This window comes from Myxocyprinus asiaticus, chromosome 27 (assembly GCF_019703515.2).
Source record: "Myxocyprinus asiaticus isolate MX2 ecotype Aquarium Trade chromosome 27, UBuf_Myxa_2, whole genome shotgun sequence".
Lineage (NCBI taxonomy): Eukaryota > Metazoa > Chordata > Actinopteri > Cypriniformes > Catostomidae > Myxocyprinus > Myxocyprinus asiaticus.
Genome location: NC_059370.1, coordinates 15,699,850 through 15,720,414, shown reverse-complemented (window position 1 = coordinate 15,720,414; position 20,565 = coordinate 15,699,850). Strand labels below are relative to the sequence as shown.

The 20,565-nt window shown below is 36.1% G+C and overlaps 3 protein-coding genes across 7 annotated transcripts in view; 2 read left to right on the top strand and 1 right to left on the bottom strand.

Moving 5' to 3' along the window:
• The first annotated feature begins 476 nt into the window (after positions 1-476).
• Positions 477-10,956, top strand: LOC127418411 (phospholipase A and acyltransferase 3-like). 3 transcript variants are annotated; one of them, XM_051659073.1, is made up of 5 exons: positions 477-603; positions 1,244-1,296; positions 9,019-9,127; positions 9,277-9,545; positions 10,520-10,956. In XM_051659073.1, exons 2-5 carry the CDS (start codon positions 1,282-1,284, stop codon positions 10,658-10,660), a joined length of 534 nt encoding a protein of 177 aa, XP_051515033.1. In that variant the 5' UTR covers positions 477-603; positions 1,244-1,281; the 3' UTR covers positions 10,661-10,956. The 3 variants fall into 3 exon arrangements, with proteins under 3 accessions (XP_051515033.1, XP_051515031.1, XP_051515032.1); XM_051659071.1 differs by lacking the exons at positions 477-603; positions 1,244-1,296 and adding exons at positions 6,582-7,247; positions 8,518-8,577; XM_051659072.1 differs by lacking the exons at positions 477-603; positions 1,244-1,296 and adding an exon at positions 7,291-8,577.
• On the top strand, positions 508-4,111 carry LOC127418412 (phospholipase A and acyltransferase 3-like). Its single transcript, XM_051659074.1, has 5 exons — positions 508-603; positions 1,244-1,296; positions 2,183-2,291; positions 2,511-2,779; positions 3,178-4,111. The coding sequence occupies exons 2-5, from the start codon at positions 1,282-1,284 to the stop codon at positions 3,289-3,291; spliced, it is 507 nt and encodes a 168-aa protein (XP_051515034.1). The 5' UTR covers positions 508-603; positions 1,244-1,281; the 3' UTR covers positions 3,292-4,111.
• The window catches only part of LOC127418406 (N-terminal kinase-like protein), a 46,760-nt gene continuing 36,909 nt past the window's right edge, over positions 10,715-20,565 (bottom strand). Inside the window, exons 14-19 of one of the 3 annotated variants that reach the window (XR_007893423.1) lie at positions 17,085-17,203; positions 16,869-16,949; positions 15,446-15,808; positions 14,906-15,314; positions 13,763-13,841; positions 13,571-13,631 (exon numbers count right to left, since the gene is read on the bottom strand). Coding sequence is in view for 2 of the 3 variants with exons in the window: in XM_051659058.1 (XP_051515018.1) it covers positions 13,507-13,631; positions 13,763-13,841; positions 15,446-15,808; positions 16,869-16,949; positions 17,085-17,203 (767 nt within the window). In the remaining variant the exon portion in view is untranslated. Of the gene's footprint in view, positions 13,632-13,762; positions 13,842-14,905; positions 15,315-15,445; positions 15,809-16,328; positions 16,372-16,868; positions 16,950-17,084; positions 17,204-20,565 lie in introns of those variants that run through there. The other 2 variants (XM_051659058.1, XM_051659059.1) reach the window with 2 other exon arrangements.

Here is a 20,565-nt window from a genome sequence, read left to right as displayed (position 1 = left end):
TCAGGTGTGTGTGTGAGAGAGAGAGAGAGAGAGAGAGAGAGAGAGAGAGAGAGAGAGAGAGAGAACTTATTGCTTAAATATGCTTTACAAAACAATTGAACTGCAAAAAAAAAATGTAAAAAAAATGACCTAAATATTCAACTAAATGAACTGATATTATTGTAGATTGATCAGAAGCCAGAGCATGGATAATTAGCACAGGGCTATTTATATTCACCTGCCTCCACCCTGTGAGCTATTCACAAACACATATTTTGTACTGCATTATAATAGTTTATTTCTGCTTGGACATTTCATGTCTCATGAATCACACTCTTTAACATGAAGCTGAGCATGTTTATTGCATATTTTACAAAAAGAATGACCATTTTACAGAACTGGTTTTCTGCTTTTCTTTTTCTATAACTGAGCATGCTCACACGACGTCAGTACTGTATGACAAAGCCAAAGTGAAGAAAGATGAACTTTGAAGTGTAGTTGGCAACGATAAGTACCGTATCAACAACCTTCTGTATTACAGCCCAAAGCTTTGCGGGAAAGGAGTATTGAGAGAGAACTCTAGCTAAGCACTTTGTTCCAGAGCTGAGATCTGGGAAACCGCAGGTACATCATTTAGATAATTAAAGTTATTGTGCCTGTATAAACAATACAGGATTATTAGGATATTTTATATTAATTTATGGGGTGCTCAGACAATGCTTCTATTTTGCACTCTTATGTAGTTTAATACAAAAGAAAATAACAAATGATAGCTGTTATCAGTATGACAATTTGAGTAAAAGTTTGAGAAATTAACATACATTTTAAAATCTATTTGGTATGTGCTCAGTTTGCTTTCAGCATGAACAGCAAACTGACATGGACTTCAAAAGTTGAGACTTCTTTGCTTCCTTAGAAGCACACATGATGCTCTTTGGAACATTCTCAAATTCTACATGGATCGTCAGTGACAAAATCTCTATATTTTGAAATATTTGTTCGCAAGATCATTGTCTAATTTTGGATTGCTTTGTCAATTTGATGTTTATTTTCACTGAGTCAATTGGCTTTGTTTACGATAATTTTTAAGTTCATAGCTCACTATTCAGCATGTAATTTTTCAGAAAATGTTTCTTTGATGTAACAGTGATTTAAAGTAATTGTCTCAAATGTGCTGCACTCCAAAAGTCATTTTAAGCTGAAATATGACAGTCTTATGATAATGAACAGTAAAGAATCTCTAATGTCTTTGTGTTTGTCGTAGGATTAGTTTAAAAACCAGAAGAGCAGCTTGAGGTTGTCATGGCATCAACAACGGTAAATGTATACTCATTTGAAATAAAATGAAAATGTAACATTAAATAGTAAATAGGTAAAAGTATATTTTGGTATTCCTGATAAAATTGGAGGTTTTGATAGTACTGCACAGTGACACAGAGAAAGAGAGTTAAAAACTGCTCAGTGTGAAGGATTTTGCTAAATGCACTTCTTAAACAAGGGTGTGTCTCTTTACTTAAATAGGCTTTATGTTATGCAAAAGTGCACTGTTTCACTTTCATTTCTTTTCTTCATCAATAATGTACAATAATGTATTTTAGTTTAACAGTATAAGCCAATTCACACACTGCCTGAACAAACACCAACAAACAATGACATTCGAAAGTTTGCTGTTGGATTTAGAATGTTGAGAAGAGCTTAACTGTCATTGTCCATGTCACACTCCTCCAACAAAACCCAACAACTGTGTTTGTCTGTGTTTGATGCTGGGGCACAGCGAATTGGCCTTATGATATACGGTATGAGAGTTTTGACAAGGACTTTTACTACAGCTCTATAAAACTGAACCAAATATTATGTCTTATTAAAGTTATTAAATTGACTTTTTCCATTAATGGTCAATATTTGTCCCTAGATTTGATTTTTAGGGGCCTTTATGAAGGCATATTGTTTTTTCTAACCATACTTTTATGTCACACATTCATTTACGCATAAAATTAAATCAACATCGATTCACTTTACAGTATATGTGATAATATGTATAATTTGACATATAATAAAATATTAAGAACAACATCAGATATTTTTGGGCATTTGTTTGACCTCACATTCTAAATTTCAGGAGCATTTTGGACACTTTCTGTGGCATTTTTGCCCCAACCCCCCTTAATTTCTCACCCTGGTCTGATATTATTGTCTCCTATAGTATAATGCGAAGCCGGAGCCTGGAGACCTCATTGAAATTTTCAGAGTTGGATACCAGCACTGGGCTATTTATGTGGGTGATGGTTATGTCATTCACCTGGTCCCACCCTGTGAGTTATCCACAAACATGATAGATGTTTCATAATATTAAAATGCAGATTATGCTACATTATCACAGAATGTTTATTTCTGCCTAGACTCTACAGCTCACGAATGAATGACATCTCTTTGTTTTACATTAAGATTGAGCCCTTTACAGATATTAAAAGGAAATGTAAAGAAAATAATGATATTTTGTTTTCCATTTTTCCCTTTTATTGAATCTGTAGCTGAGCATGCTCAAGCTGGGGCCTACAGTATGATGTCTGTACTGTATGACAAAGCCATAGTGAAGAAAGAAGAGCTTTGGAGTGTAGTTGGTGATGATAAATTCAGTATCAACAACCTTCTGGATGACAAATATGAGTCTCGGGCTCTCAGAGACATCATATTGGAGGCCCATAGCCTTGTGGGAAAGGTGCTTCCATATAGTGTGTGTACAAGCAACTGTGAGCACTTCGTTACGGAGCTGAGATACGGGAAGCCACAATCTCGCCAGGTATGAAAATCTCATAATTCACAAATTTAATAGTGTATCTGGATGTTAGTCAATTATACTGCCCTACATAGGAAAGGCTAAGATAAATGCTTAAAAGTTACTTTAGTGTGGATTTTGTATGCAATTTTTACATTGTTTTTTCTGAATTTGAATCTAGTTGAGCCAAGCCCATCTTTCACTGGGCGGATCATTAAACTTGATTCTGATCTTAACTAATTTTTGACTAAATCTATAGTTACTGTGTTTTTTTATGGAAGTATAATTTATAGTGCCTGTATAAATAAAACAGGATTACAGACCTGTTAGGATATTTTATATTAAGTTGTGATGTCGTAAGCAGCACTGATGCACTTATATCAGAATGTGAATGAAGACACTTTTTCTGTCCCTTTTCACAGGTGCGGAATGCAGTGACAGTTTTTGCTGGAGTTGCTGGTTTCTTGGGATTTTTTGCTACTGCTGTATACTTGCTCAGTTCAAAAAACAAACAGAAGGAGACACAGGAAAAATAAAGAAAATAAAGACCTTTATGTGATCCTTTATAGATACTTTTTTTAATTACTGTACTGATTTTCCTGATGACTTTTTAAGCTTTTTGATAAATGTAAAATTAACAAAAAATAACATCTGAATTAAAACAAACTGACATGGGATGTGTTTCACGGTAACGTCACAATTCACAGTTTTACGACAATCTTAATAGAGCCCAACAGTCTGGTTCTGGAAGTAAAAATTCCATAAATTTTTTCCATAAGGGAATTTTTTAACGATAACTTATAAACCTTAGAAGGTAGACATACTGTGAGCTCTGAGGTTGTTATGGTAATCAATGGTATATGCTTCTATTGAAGCCATCAGTTCACATTATATTTTCTTATTTAAAAAATAAATAAAATCATGTTTAATACTGGAATTCCTGGTGAAGAACTACACTACCCATGAATCCTGAAGAGAAACTTCCACTAATCAGAGTTGACAAACCCACTGCAGCAAAAAATCTTCGAATCGACCGCCCACTCCTGTAAAGTGCTGTGAATGACGCAATCGAGTCTCCCTACACTCTCAAACTACATTTGTTTGTAATCGTAATGTGTTTTTATTACGATTACATCATTCACAATGCTTCATGGGATTTTAGTTCATTCACCAAAAGTGATCAATTTTAACAAAAACAACTATACAATATTTTTGGAAGTTTACTGAATTTTCTAATAACTTTTTAAGCTTTTGATGACTATGCAATCAGGAATATTGGTGAAATATCTACTTTATAGAATAAAACAAAAATGTGCATTTTACTCAAACACATACCTATAAATAGTAAATCCTGAAAACTGATAATTTTGCAGTGGTCTCTTAATTTTTTCCAGAGCTGTGTATATATATATATATATATATATATATATATATATATATATATATATATATAAATATCAAACAATTTACTGGTATTTGTGACTTAACATTTCAAAGGTCTCCTATTCCACATGTCATCATGCCGACTGTACCTGCTGTCACACCTCAGACTGATACACACTGATCACTGATACACACTCACTGCATACAGTAAAGTCTATGACAAACATGAAATAAAAGGATCTTTACTGTTGTTTTTTCCTAAAAAAAAAAGGAAGATATACTTACATTGTTGTGTATGTTTGAGTGAGACACCATACCAGTATGTGGTATGAGTAAATATAACATCAGAGGTTATGAGTCAACTGATTGACCTAAGCTCACTTGTGGACGCCCTAAAAGCATTCTTGATGCTCTTTTGAATATCTTCCTGTGACCCACCCAGCAATTAAACTTTGTCATCAGACATTTTGTTTTTTCATATATATATATATATATATATATATATATATATATATATATATATATATATATATATACAGTTGTGCTCTAAAGTTTGCATACCCTGTCTTTTATTTAAGGATAGTGATCATATGAAGCCATTTATCATCACATAGTTATTTGGCTCCTTTTTAAATCATAATTTTAACAGAAATCACCCAAATGGCCCTGATCAAAAGTTTACATACCCTTGAATATTTGGCCTTGTTACAGACACACAAGGTGACACACTTCAAGGGTATGTAAACTTTAGAGCACAACTGTATATATATATATATATATATATATATATATATATATATATATATATATATATATATATGAAAAAACAAAATGTCTGATGACAAAGTTTAATTGCTGGGTGGGTCACAGGAAGATATTCAAAAGAGCATCAAGAATGCTTTTAGGGCGTCCACAAGTGAGCTTAGGTCAATCAGTTGACTCATAACCTCTGATGTTATATTTACTCATACCACATACTGGTATGGTGTCTCACTCAAACTTACACAACAATGTAAGTATATCTTCCTTTTTTTTTTTTAGGAAAAAACAACAGTAAAGATCCTTTTATTTCATGTTTGTCATAGACTTTACTGTATGCAGTGAGTGTGTATCAGTGATCAATGTGTATCAGTCTGAGGTGTGACAGCAGGTACAGTCGGCATGATGACATGTGGAATAGGAGACCTTTGAAATGTTAAGTCACAAATACCAGTAAATTGTTTGATTGAAAACGAATAATTAAAACTTTAATGTTGTATTTTTTTTTTTTTTTTTACAAAATAGAATCATTGCAGTTTAAGCACAAATGGAAATATTTCTAAACAGAATGTGAGGGACAAAACATTCCTATCTGTTGTTAGTTAACAAGGCAATAGTGTCTTTCACCACTAATGAATTGCTAATGCTTGACGAAAGCAATTTTCTGTGAATGTGAAATAGTAAAATATTTAGATTGACATTAAATACATACATGAATCTCTTTGTCATTACTCTGACCTTATACAGCCTTACATGTTTACTCTATGCATTTAAAAACCTGTTTGTTTCAGCATAAGTTATTTGAAGCTTTTGCTGATATTATATCTTAACGTCTATAACTAGACAAACTATCACACCATACTCACATGTTTGTCCTCTTTCTGCGAAGAGCATATCCTGATGTGCATATGTCCAAAATGCAATTCATCGTTGTAAGCTGCTGCATGACATGATAACATCATGCAAATATTCAGTGCTCATTTGTTGTTATAATTTCCTTAAAGTGTATGTTGGATGATGTACATTTTCTCAGGAGCATTTAAATGCTATATAACCTGTTATTTTGTATAATACTAGCTCGGCTGTTCTTACTGACTCTTATAAGTCATTTATGAGATATCTAATCTATTATTTTTCTGTACTTCACCAAATATCATTCATAATCAGTTCACTAAATTTGTTATTTTTTACAATTTTGGTGCTTGGTCCCCTTTTCCTTTAATAATGCCTTTCTTTTATTTTGTCCAGAAAGAGTTAAAAGCACACCATAACTGAACACATTCCAACAAATTTCTTTTACATACTAAAAATGGTGCTCCTTTTGTTTCTAGGCCACCTGAATCATTACTAACACTTATTTTACCAAATAGGCTGATCATATACTCTATATTGTATATTACTTAAAAACAAAGGTTTAGAGATTTTGTCCACTTTTCCCATTCCATTTCTTTTTCTGTATCTGATGATGGGGCCTTCAGTGTAATGTCTGTGCTGAGTGATAAAGCCACAGTTAAGAAAAATTCGGCACTCATTAGTCCTGTAGCCTATTCTGTAAAAACTATATTTTGGTACCTGTATATTGTGACTTTCCAGAAAAGCCAGAGGGGACTTAAAATTGCTGCAGACCAATGAATGACTCAAGAGAAATCCAAGTCATGTGTTCCTATTAAAATGTCCCTTTATTGCATCCACAAAAAAATAAAAAATAAAATAAAATTAAAAAAATAAAATAAAATTAGCTCTCTTAAAACACTATTTTCAATTTAATTTAATTAATTTACAAACAATGTCCAACAGGATTTTCATTAATCTCAGGAGAATTATGTCTCCTTACCCTGGCATGTCATGAACAAATGTTATTTAATGTTATCTCAAATCGCCATTCATTCTGTTATGGTAATGGTGGAAATGACATTTTGAACTTTTTATTTTTATTTTTTATTATAAAATATCAGACCTGTTTGTCTTTAAAGGGCGTATTTTATATTTCCTAAATACACACACATTAAATATTATTGTCACACTATTTCAATATTTTACAAAATGTGATTGACACATGAATACATAATACTAATTTTATATGTCTATATATATATATATATATATATATAAAATAGACAATCATATTTTAAGATTGAAAATTCTGGTCTTGGACAAAAATAATAAACTAAACATTGAAGTAATTTGAACCGCATGCGTCCACCAATGAGCACTCGGTGCGCTTCAACACTCTGCACACCGATTGGTCAATTTCTCTTCTAAACCCATCAGCTGATTCATAACCTCTGATGTTATTTTTACTCCAACCACAAATACACTGACGCTACTCTCTCCCAGACTCTTACTCACTGTAAGTATGAGATCTTATTTATTTCAGACAAAAAAATACATAGTTTAAAATGTATACGCTCTCAAACAGCTACTAAATCATCTCTAAACCAAACCTGTTTGCTGACGATGAACTATCTGACGTGCATAGCACATTTGTTTGCCAGAACAATGTATAATGTCAAGTTGCTCCGACAATCTAACGATTGTTTTCAGCCGATGCCCGTGTATTTTAAGACTAGGCCTTCAGTGTGATTCATGCCATTAAGAAAACACAGTTTCACAATGAATAAGACACCCTATGCCTATCATACATTATGTGGCAGTCAACTAATAATACCAACTGACATTTTAAAAACACATCCACGTATGAAAGCCAGAACTTGATCCGACACTGAATGCTCAAGCAGCCTAATTTACACTTAGAAAAATCCTAATGTTGCTATAACAACGCAAAAATCACTTACTAATTTACTTGAAGTGAAAATCAGTTCTCTTTTCCTGTTTAATAAATTAAGCAATCACACAGTCATGCAGAACATCTCCTGTTTTTAAATCCATAAGGATCTCTTTCGCAGTGGTGATGTGGCAGTGACAGCTGACTCGTCAGCAAGATCTAGCGCTCTTCGCTTTCAAATTACATCACTTAAAGCATGATTGCATCACTCAAGGCCAGCTAGAAGGCCTCGACCGGGACATATCCTAAAGATCACACTCACCGAGAACAAATAAATCAATCTGAGTGGCTGATGAATCTGACGATCTGACTTTAGTTGCTCACTCATTTGCACTGTTGAGAGATTCTGTGGAAATTCTGAAGGCCTGAGGGGGTGGAGTTCAAACTCACGTGCTGCTTCAGGCATGTGATTTGTGAAACTTGTCACACTTTGCTTGTAAGCATCAAGGAATAAATTCTGACTGGATAAACTTTTAGTTTTTCTGCATTTGTTTGTAGATTAATTAAGAGTGGAAAGCGATAAAAATACAAAAACGTGATTGAGAATGAAAAGATGAAAAATATTTATTTATTTGGCATGTTAGGCCAGCAGAGAAGGCTTTGCTGGCCCTGTGAAATCGCCACTGTTTGTTTTCGATGTGTCAACCGGATTCCTTTAAGATAACCTTCACACTCATGCACATAACCCATCATTTATGTAATTCCTCAAAAATATTTCTCTTAAGTTACAGGGATTTAACTTCTTGTCTCAAATGTGCTGCGAGTACAATGACAGTCAAATAATATGGAATACAAACAGCAGTGAAGTCTAATGTCTCTTTCTGTGTTTGTACAGGATTCCTGTCAAAACCTGTAGAGCAGCTTGCTTGCTAAGGTTGCCATGGCATCTTTTCAGGTAAATGTATTGACTGATCTGATAAGAATGTACAGAATTAAATGTAACATTAAATAAAGTAAATAGGGAAAGGTGTATTTTAGGACTGTTCTTGGAGGTTTTGATACTATTGCTCAAGGTCTATTACAAAATAAATTCTATTAAGGCAACACAGAGAGACAAAGTTAAACGTTGCTCAATTTGAAGGATTTTGTTGCATGTTTTTAAGGCAATAGAGAGAACTAAAATGCAATTTTGAAACTAGAGTTAGTGTCATTGCTTAAAAAATAGCAACAGCACTGTTTCGCTTTCTTTTTCTTTTCCTCTATTCACAGGTTTAACAGTATTTGGTTATTTTGGTTTAGCAGTATGATATATTAGAGTGTTGATAAGACAAATGCTTTGACTATTCAACTATACAAATTAAACTTTAATTTACATCTGTATTATTGTCTCCTATAGTATAATGCGAAGCCGGAGCCTGGAGACCTCATTGAAATTTTCAGAGTTGGATACCAGCACTGGGCTATTTATGTGGGTGATGGTTATGTCATTCACCTGGCCCCACCCTGTGAGTTATCCACAAACATGATAGATGTTTCATAATATTAAAATGCAGATTATGCTACATTATCACAGCATGTCTAATGAATAATAACTTATACAGTAACATCAAGGTTTAGCATTTTATAGATTCCTTTTCCATTTCTGAATCTGTAGCTGAGCATGCTCAAGCTGGGGCCTACAGTATGATGTCTGTACTGTATGACAAAGCCATAGTGAAGAAAGAAGAGCTTTGGAGTGTAGTTGGTGATGATAAATTCAGTATCAACAACCTTCTGGATGACAAATATGAGCCTCGGACTTTCAGAGACATCATACAGGAGGCTCAGAGTCTTTTGGGAAAGGAACTTCCGTATTGTGTGTTTAGAGGAAACTGTGAGCACTTCGTTACGGAGCTGAGATACGGGAAGCCACAATCTCGCCAGGTACAACTGATTTTCATCACCTGACAATTTATGCCTGTAATAGTATAACTGTGTGGTAGTCAATTATAGTGCTCTAAAAAATGTTTTGTTTGGGAAATCGCAGGATTACAGAGCTGTATAATGGTAAAATATCTGACTTAAAAGGGATAGTTCACCCAAAAATGACAATTCTCTCATCATTAACTCACCCTCATGCCATCCCAGATGTGTTTGACTTTCTTTCTTCTGCAGAACACAAATGAAGATTTTTAGAATATTTCAGCTCTGTAGGTCCATACAGTTCAAGTGAACGCTGACCAGAATTTTGAAGCTCCAAAAAGCACATAAAGGCAGCACAGAAGTAATCCATACAACTCCAGTGGTTTAATGCATGTTCTCTGAAGCGATCTAATGGGTTTTGGGTGAGAACAGACCAAAATGTAACTCCTTTTTCACTGTACATCTTGCCATTGCAGTCTCTAGGCACGATCATGATTTCAAGCTCGTTTACACTTACTAGTGCTTGACGCATGTGCAGAGCACTAGGAAGTGTAATAGAGCTTGAAATCATGCTTGCCAAGGAGACTGCTGTCAAGATTTCTAGTGAAAAATGTTACATTTTTGTCTTTTCTCACCCAAAACCCATTAGATCACTTCAGAGAACATGCATTAAACCACTGGAGTTGTATGGATTACTTTTGTGCTGCCTTTATGTGCTTTTTGGAGCTTCAAAGTTCTGGTCAGCATTCACTTGGATTTAATGGACAAACAGAACTGAGATATTCTTTTAAAAACCTTAATTTGTGTTCTGCATAAGAAAGTCGTACACATCTGGGATGGCATGAGGATGAGTAAATGATGAGAGAACTTTCATTTTAAGATGAACTATCCCTTTATGGTCATTTAAGCTATTTTTACATTTTTCATCAAAGGTGATAGGCACTCCGCTTCTCACTCAGAATTAATTTGGACGCTTTCCCCATCCATTCTTACAGGTGCGAAAAGCGGTGGAGATTGGTGCTGGAGTTGGCCTTGCTGCAATGATTAGCTTTGCAGTTCTCGCAGCTGCTGCAGCCATTTTTGGTTCAAAAGACAAAGAGAAGCAGACACATTTAGCACAGAAAAGGAAGAACTGAAAGCACAATTGTGGTTTCACCACGGTTTCTAAATTTCTAAAACATTTTCAAAATTATTTTGATACCATACTTTATTTTGATTCCTGTACTTATTTTAATAATAACCCATTTTTAGGCTTTTTGATTACTATATAATCGAGAATGATTGGTTAAATATTTTATCTGGTAATATTTGAATTCCTTAAACTGACATATTTGTGTCTTAGTGCCATTCATTCTTTTGACTCATTTTCATTCATTTAGTAGTTTTATAGTGTGAATTCTAATAAAGCACAAATAATTGTGGTTGTGTAATACACCGGGATGCTTTCTGGGTGCGGTTGCACAATTTACACATAAGAAAAGCTAGAAAGTGTAGTTATTGTGGTGTTGATGTAGGAGGGCAACTCTGTGTCGCTGGCCTGTGTTACAACAGATCAGTGAGGCCTTTGTTACCATTTGCTAAACCAAATACCTGCAACAGCAAAGCACTGTGTCCAAATGACAGACCGTGTCTGTTTACTATAGTACATAATATGTTGGATTTAACGTGTGTATACAGTACATGAACAACGCCGTCTGAAAATATTGCACCAGCTCTCACAGACATGTCTTGTTAACTTAAAGAATCATCTCTTGATTAGTTTATAATACAAAATATGCAGTATTGCCCGCTTGGAACAAAAAATGAAGGCACAAACCAGAAATAATAAGAACATCCACTCTGACCATGTCATATGGCAAACAAAAGTCCAAAACACCTTTCATGACTTGTAATGTTTCTTTGGACCAGTGAATCCATTGTTTTGAAAATATTCATCTGTTTACACATGCTATAGTAATGACTCTGTCTCACCTTGGACCATGATTAAGTTCACAGCTGTCTGCATAATCTGTCATAAAGTCCACATTCAGGCCATAAGGAGTCTGTGTTGATGTATTATCAGTGTACATACATAAAAGATACAGTTGAAGTCAGAAGTTTACATAAACTGAATTTAAATGTAATTTGCCAAGGTGTTTCACAATTCCTGACATTTAATCGTAGAAAAAAATTCCCTGTCTTAGGTCAGTTAGGATCACTACTTTATTTTAAGAATTTGAAATGTCAGAATAATAGTAGAGAGAATTATATATTTCAGCTTTTATTTCTTTCATCACATTCCCAGTGGGTCAGAAGTTTACATACAATTTCTTAGTATTTAGTAGCATTACCTTTAAATTGTTTAACTTGGGTCAAACGTTTTTGGTAGCCTTCCACAAGCTTCTCACAATAAGTTGCTGGAATTTTTGCCCATTCCTCCAGACAGAACTGGTGTAACTGAGTCAGGTTTGTAGGCCTCCTTGCTTGCACACGCTTTTTCAGTTTTGCCCACAAATTTTCAATTGGACTGAGGTCAGGGCTTTGTGATGGCCACTCCAATACCTTGAATTAGCTGTCCTTAAGCCATCTTGTCACAACTCTGGAGGTATGCTTGGGGTCATTGTCCATTTGGAAGACCCATTTGCGACCAAGCTTTAACTTCCTGGCTGATGTCTTCAGATGTTGCATCAATGTATCCACATAATTTTCTTTCCTCATTATGCCATTTATTTTGTGAAGTGCACCAGTCCCTCCTGTAGCAAAGCACTCCCAAAACTTGATATTGCCACCCCTATGCTTTGGGATGGTGTTCTTTGACTTGCAAGCCTCACCCTTTTTCCTCCAAACATAACGATGGTCATAATGGCCAAACAGTTCAATTTTTGTTTCATTAGACCAGAGGACATTTCCCCAAAAAGTATGATCTTTGTCCCCATGTGCACTTGCAAACTGTAGTCTGGCTTTTTTAGGTGGTTTTGGAGCAGTGGCTTCTTCCTTGCTGAGCAGCCTTTCCGTTTATGTCGGTATAGGACTCGTTTTACTGTGGATATAGATTCTTGTCTACATGTTTCCTCCAGCATCTTCACAAGGACCTTTGCTGTTGTTTTGGAATTGATTTTCACTTTTCGCACCAAACTACGTTCATCTCTAGGAGACAGAATGCGTCTTCTTCCTGAGCGGTGTGACGGCTGCGTGGTCCCATGGTGTTTATACTTGCGTACTATTGTTTGTACAAGTGAACAATTTTTTTTCTGAGGTCTTGGCTGATTACTTTTGATTTTCCCATGATGTCAAGCAAAGAGGTACTGAGTTTGAAGGTAGGCCTTAAAATACATCCACAGATACACCTCCAATTCAGTACACCTCCTATCAGAAGCTAACTGTCTAAAGGCTTGACATAATTTTCAGGAATTTTCCAAGCTGCTTAAAGGCACAGTTAACTTAGTGTATGTAAACTTCTGACCCACTGGAATTGTGATATAGTCAATTAAAAGTGAAACAATCTGTCTGTAAACAAGTGTTGGAAAACATAATTGTGTCATGCACAAAGTAGATGTCCTAAACAACTTGCCAAAACTATAGTTTGCTAATATTAAATCTGTGGAGCGGTTAAAAAATTATTTTTAACGAACAACCGAAGTGTATGTAAACTTCTGACTTCAACTGTATCTAGGATTATATTTTTCAAATCTCCCTTGACTCCTAATAGCTCAACCAAGTGAGTTCATGCTCACTCAGTAAACTGATATTTTTTAAATATAAAAAACATTTATTGTACTGTGAGGAGACTAAAGGAATATTGTGGCAGGTTAGCCAGCAGACTCGTCTTCCCTCTTCCAAGTTTTCCAATGTACAGACAGATGTGAGGCTCCTCCTCTCTGCCATCAGGAATGTTTCTTTAAAATCTTGCACTGACCGCAGTCCCTTCATCTTCAATTAATGTTCAATCGGAGCCTTTGGACTTCTCAGTCTTCACTGTGCCTCCCACGTTAAGGCGTAAAACTCAGTCCAGTTTGCGTACGCCCAGTTTGAGAGGACCCTTTGCTGCCTTGCGTTCTGCCCGTTTGGCCTCCAGCTCCTTTCGTCTCTCTTCTCGTTTCTTCTTTGCCAAATCTGCCTTGCTAAGACCTGATGGGACAAAAGAGAAAGTGTGGTTACTAAGTCAATAACTCAGTTTCCTCTAACTGAAAACACAGCAGCCTTTCAGTGTCAAGAAGAATCTGCAATGTGTGATCTGGAGAAATGTTCACAGATCTGACCTTGATCACCATCCAGCGATTCCCAGTTTTCTTCGGTTCCCCAGTCTCCTGCAGTGTCTACATCCCAGCCATCAGACTTCTGTGACAAAAATACACACATCATACTCATAAGCACATTAATTCATTTTTAAGCATTCAGACAACTTCGATTCAAAAAAAGAAAAAAATCTTGGTATTTCTTAAGTTGGTAGTCAATTCAAGCTTTAATTTAATTAGTCATTTTTGGAAGGGGTGGGGCAGGGGTTATCTAAGGACCTTTTTCAGACTTTGTATTACCAACTTGGTTTAGCAGGTAAAATCTAGCAAACTTAATAAAATTATTTAAAAGGGATAATTCACCCAAAAATGAAAATTCTCTCATTTAATCACCCTCATGCCATCCCATGTGTATGACTTTCTTTCTTCTGCAAAACACAAAGTTTTAGAAGAATATTTCAGCTCTGTAGGTCCTTACAATGCAAGTGAATGGTGATTAGACCTTTGTAGCTCCAAAAATCACATAAAGCAAACATAAAAGTAATCCATATGACTCCATTGGTTAAATACATATCTTCAGAAGCAATATGATAGATGTGGTTGAGAAACAGAACAATATTTATGTCCTTTTTTACTCTAAATCTCCACTTTAACATGTGACTTTAAGATGTAAAAGTGAAAAAGTACATTTTTATCTGTTTCTCACCCACACCTATTATATTGCTTCTGAAGATATAGATTTAAACACTGGAGTCATATGGATTACTTTTATGTTTCCTTTATGTGATTTTTTGAACTACAAATGGTCTGATCACCATTCACTTGCATTGTATGGACCTACAGAGCTGAGATATTCATCTAAAAATCTTCGTTTGTGTTCAGCAGAAGAAAGTAATTCATACACATCTGGGATGGGATGAGGGTGAGGGTGAGTAAATGATGGGAGAAATTTCATTTTTGGGTGAACTATCCCTTTAATGAACAATTTTATCCATTTATAATACAGCCTGCAACCGCAAAAGGCCTGCTTTCCCTTCTAGTGAAATCACAAACTGAATTACAACGAAATGCACCCCGTTCCTCATGTACATCCACTGACAAACAGTTGCAATTTTGATTGGTTTATTTAAAATTGTGTATGCTGACAAGTTTTGAAGCAGGGTTCACCTGCATTAAAACCATCCTTCCTGGGGGGCCTGGGTAGCTCAGTGGGTAAAGACGCTGACTACCACCCTTGGAGTTTGCGAGTTCGAATACCAGGGCATGCTGAGTGACTCCAGCCAGGTCTCCTTAGCAACCAAATTGGCCCGGTTGCTAGGGAGGGTAGAGTCACATGGGGTAACCTCCTCGTGGTCGCTATAATGTGGTTCATTCTCGGTGGGGTGCATGGTGAGTTGTGCGTGGATGCCGTGAAGCCTCCATACGCGCATCACGTGGCTCAACAAGCTACGTGATAAGATGCACAGATTGATGGTCTCAGACATGGAGGCAAATGAGATTCATCCTCTGCCACCTGGACTGAGGCGAGTCACTACGCCACCACGAGGACTTAAGAGTGCATTTGGAATTGGGCATTCTAAATTGGGGCAAAAAAGGGGAGAAAATAAAAATAAAAAAAAATAAAAAAAAACATCCTTCCTTATCCTTTTTCACCACCATTTCCCAGTCTCTATACTAACTTCTCACCCAACGCCCTACTGTCCTTACCGGCATAGCAGCAGTGGTGTTTGCTCGTTGTGACACACTGGAAAACAGATCAGATGTTGCTGATTTTCCTCCTGATCCATCCCAGTGGTAATCACTGGTCAATCGCACCCCTTCTTGGCCAGAGCTTGAGCTGGCACTCTTTGAAACAACGGCTGAGGAGGTGGCTTTATTTCGTGGTGTTGGGGTGAAACTCTCAGCCAAATTCCCATCGTCATCCCAGTCGTTACCCCAGCCCTCATCAGCAGGTGAACTTTGACCCTGAACATCAGCGTCTTTCTCATTGGACCAGCTGTCATCAGCATCCCAGCCAGAGCTCCAATCAGAACTCTGCTTTTTAACTGCCTCAGAGGATTTCCGACCCACCTATGGAACGATAAAGTATATGGAGTCATAACTACCTGACTAGACATGTTTTTTTTTTTCTGTGTCCTGGGCATTTACTGAACTGAACGATTCCCAATGCATCTAAAATTTTCTGAGACAACGTAGGGTTGCAAATCTGTGACGAGTTAGGGGCTGTTCACATTGAATGTGTTCTTCAATTATTTTTCTATGTAAAGACGCACTAGATGGACATCTTTGGTGCACTTTCAGATGCTGTGTCAAGCTAAAACAACTTCAACACTGGCATTCTGTCATTTTGTGTAACTGAAAAGACACATCAGAATGACCATCAATCAGCACAAACTTTCTGTGGCTGTGCAAGTGAATGAGCAAGTTTGTTAAGCATGTGATACATACTGTCCCACATTTGTGATTCCTGCATAAATACATTTATGCCCTTTAAATAAAAACTTAAATGCACAGAATTTTGGCTGATTATTTTCTTTAAGATGTTGTAAAATAAAGCTTGTGTATGTTTGTTTGCACAGTGTAAACGCACCTGCAGTGTGTAATTTCAGCGCCACTAGTGCCACTAAACGAAACTGCAAAAATAAACATTGTTATCAAACAGCTTTCCCGAATACTAGCCCTGTCTGCCATTGGTCGAATAAATAGACAGCCCCCCGACAGCCCCCTCCCCCTCCAAAAAAAACAAAGCGGTCAGTCGAGTCACTGTTGGTGTATTGGACGGTCAGGATGCTTAAACAAACAGAGCAATATTTTTTATAGTGCCACAGAAATAGTGTTTACAGTTTTAGAGGAAATAAACCTACTAGTGGCTTACTTATAGTTGTCTCTGCATATTGAGTTGGGATAGGAAAAAATATTTTAACATCAAAATGGCTATATAATTCAGCATTAACAATTCATTTAAAAAAATCACAATGACATTTTTTTCCCTTTCACCCAAAACATTTACAGAATGAAGCTGCGCTACACAGAATTGAAAGCTAAAGTCATCAAGTGAACAAATCAGTAGGATAATGGAAATCTCTCATCATCCCTATGTAAACAAGTTACACTAATACAAATCACCTACATTACTTTTCCTGTGTGTTGAGGAAACAGCTGACCAATCAGAGTGCCAATCGTCTGGATCTGTTTGTACTTTCTCGGGGTCCTGTGGGAACACAGAGATAGCTGGCCATTATTTACATTTCATTGTTCATGTCTAAGCTACTTTTTAACTCTGTAAAAGTTCAAGGATTAACAAAAATACTAGAGACTTTGCATAATTTGAATAACTATCAATCACCTCAAGGCTTCCCCAATCCTCATCCTCCCACCGTTCTCCATCTGGCTCTGCTGTTTTCTCATTTGACGTCTCCGATTGGATTCCATATGCACTGGAACTCTGTGTGCTCATTTCAGGGTCTAAAAGAGGAGGAAGTTGACATAAAACTAGGCACTTCTGATTTCAATGATTATTTCTACTTATAACAGGGTTCATACCGATGCTTCAAAGTTAAATTCAAGGACTTTCAAGGACATTTTTATTTGTTTTCAAGGACTATGCTCGAGATGTCATTAAAACTAATTATTTATTCATTTTAAATAAAAAGATTTTATATGTTAATTTATTTTTTATAAAACACCACTTATTACAAGTACAACATACAGTGAATATAAAAAGTCTACACACCCCTGTTAAAACAGCAGTTTTTTTGTGATGAAAAAAAATGAAACTAAGATAAATCATATCAGACTTTTGCACCTTTAATGTAAAAATTACAACCTATGCAATGCCACTGAAAACCAAAGTGACAGATTTCAGAGAAAAAAAAATAAAAATGAAAACAGAATAACTTAACTGCATAAGTGTGCACACCCTTTTATAATTGGGTATGTGGCTGTGTTCAGAATCAATCAATCATCAAGCTCATGTGAAATAGTACACACCTGTCTTCACCTGAAGTGACTCTGATTAACTCCAAATAAATCTCAGCTGTTCTTGTAGGATTTTTCCTACAAGGATCTTCTTGGTTGCATGCTACTACAAGAGCCATGGGCCACAAAGAGCCTACAAAGTATTAACGGGATCTCAATGTTGAAAGATATCGCTCAGGTGAGGGCAACAAAAACATTTCCAAAGCATTAAATATACCATGGAACACAGTGAAGACAGTCATCAACAAAAGGAGAAAGTATGGCACAACAGTAACATTATCAAGAACAGGACATCCCTCCAAAATTGATGAGAAAACAAAGAGAAAAGTGGTCAGGGAGGCTGTCAAGAGGCCTACAGCAACATTAAAGGAGCTGCAGTTCTTTCTGGCAAGTACTGGTTGCTCCATACATGTGACAACTATCTCCCGTATTCTTCATCTGTCTGGGCTATGGGGCATGGTGGCAAGACACAAGCCTTTTCTGACGAAAAAAAAAAAAAAACATTCAAGCCCGGCTAAACTTTGCAAAAACCTATATCCAGTCTCCCACAACCATGTGGAAAATGTGTTATGGTCTGATGAGACCAAGATTTAACGTTTTGCCCAAAACTGTAAAAGGTATGTTTGGCGCAAAAACAACACAGCACATCAGCAAAAGAACACCATAGCCACGGTGAAGCATGGTGGTGGCAGAATCATGCTTTGGGGCTGCTTTTTTTCAGCTGGAACTGGGGCTTAAGTGAAGGTGCAGGGAATCATGAATAGCTCCAAGTACCAGTCAGTTTTGGCACAGAACCTTCTGGCATCTGCTTGAAAGCTGAAAATAAAAAGATCTTTCAGCATGACAATGCTCCAAAGCACACATCCAAATCAACAAAAGAATGGCTTCAGCAAAAAAAGATTAATGTTTTGGAATGGCCCAGCCAGAGCCCAGACCTGAATCCTATAGAAAATCTGTGGGGGGACCTGAAAAGGGCCGTACACAGGAGATGCCCTCGCAATTTGACAGCTCTGGAATGTTTTTGCAAAGAATGAGAAACTATTCCCAAGTCAAGATGTGCCAAGCTAATAGACTCCTATCCAAACAGACTGAATGCTGTAATAAAATCAAAGGGTTCTTCAACTAAGTATTAGTTCAGGGATGTTCATGCTTATGCAGTTAGGTTAAGTTTTTTATTTTTCTCTGAAATGTGTCACTTTGGTTTTTAGTGGCATTGCATAGGTTGAAATTTTACATTAAAGGTGCAAAAATTCTGATATGAATTATCTTTTTCATTTTTTACATCACAAAAACCTGTTTTAATGGGCGTGTAGACTTTTTATATCCACTGTATCTCAATGAGCATTGTTAACTACATATTCTCAGTAACAATTCTTGGTTCTTTCATGACGAAACTACAATTGCACATCAATGTAGTGACAAATTTTTATTCATAAAGGACAACTTGGCTGTTGTTCTTTTATTTAATTTTGTTTCACAAATGATTCAAGTGAACACTTAAGTTAACACTAATGAGGGTTAAATGGGTTACACCACCAAATTTTGAGGGTTCAATGGGGTACAACACAAAATATTAATGTGAATTACTAACTTTTAACATGCTGGGAAAAATCACTATATGCCTATTTAAGCAGCCTTTGAACTTTGACCTTAATAATTTCCACAACGTTTTATATTAAAAAATAAATAATTAAAACATAAAAAAAGGTTCTAACATTGATAACACCAGTGCCATGAAATCCACGGGCAAACATTTTTTTTAAATTATTAATTTTGTTTTGCTTTTTTTGCACACTTGTTCGGCTGTGCACTAATGCTAGTATTAAAAATAAGAACAAAATAAACACATAAATAACTTTAAATGTCACAGAAGTGGTGTACCAGGTGAAGGGGACAAGGATTTATTTTCAGGCAATTGACAATTTCAAATATGTTTTCCTAAAAATTGTCAAAACAGAGTCAAGCCATTTCATATCATTTTATTTATTTATTTTTATTTATGTTTTTCTACATACACTTAGGTTGAAGTCATTAAATCTCTTTTAACCACTCCACGGATTTAATATTAGCAAACTATAGTTTTGGCAAGTCGTTTAGGACATCTACTTAGTAGATTTAGTAATTTTTCCAACAATTGTTTACAGACAGATTGTTTCACTTTTAATTGACCATATCACAATTCCAGTGGGTCAGAAGTTTACAGTCACTAAGTTAACTGTGCCTTTAAGCAGCTTGGAAAATTCCACAAAATGATGTCAATCCTTTAGACAATTAGCTTCTGAAAGGAGGTGAACCTGTGGATGTATTTTAAGGGCTACCTTCAAACTCAGTGCCTCTATGCTTGACATAATGGGAAAATCAAAAGAAATCAGCCAAGACCTCAGAAAAAAATTTTTGGACCTCCACAAGTCTGGTTCATCCTTAGGAGCAATTTCCAAATGCCTGAAGGTACCACGTTCATCTGTACAAACAATAGTACGCAAGTATAAACACCACGGGACCACGCAGCCATCATACCTCTCAGGAAGGAGACACATTCTGTCTCCTAGAGATGTAGCTTGGAACGAAAAGTGCAAATCAATCCCAGAACAAGATGCTGGAGGAAACATGTAGACAAGTATCTATATCCACAGTAAAACGAGTCATATATCGACATAACCTGAAAGGCTGCTCAGCAAGGAAGTAGCCACTTCTCCGAAACCGCCATAAAAAAGCCAGATTACAATTTGCAAGTGCACATGGGGACAAAGATCTTATTTTTTGGAGAAATGTCCTCTGGTCTGATGAAACAAAAATTGAACTGTTTGGCCATAATGTCCATCATTATGTTTGGAGGAAAAAGGGTGAGG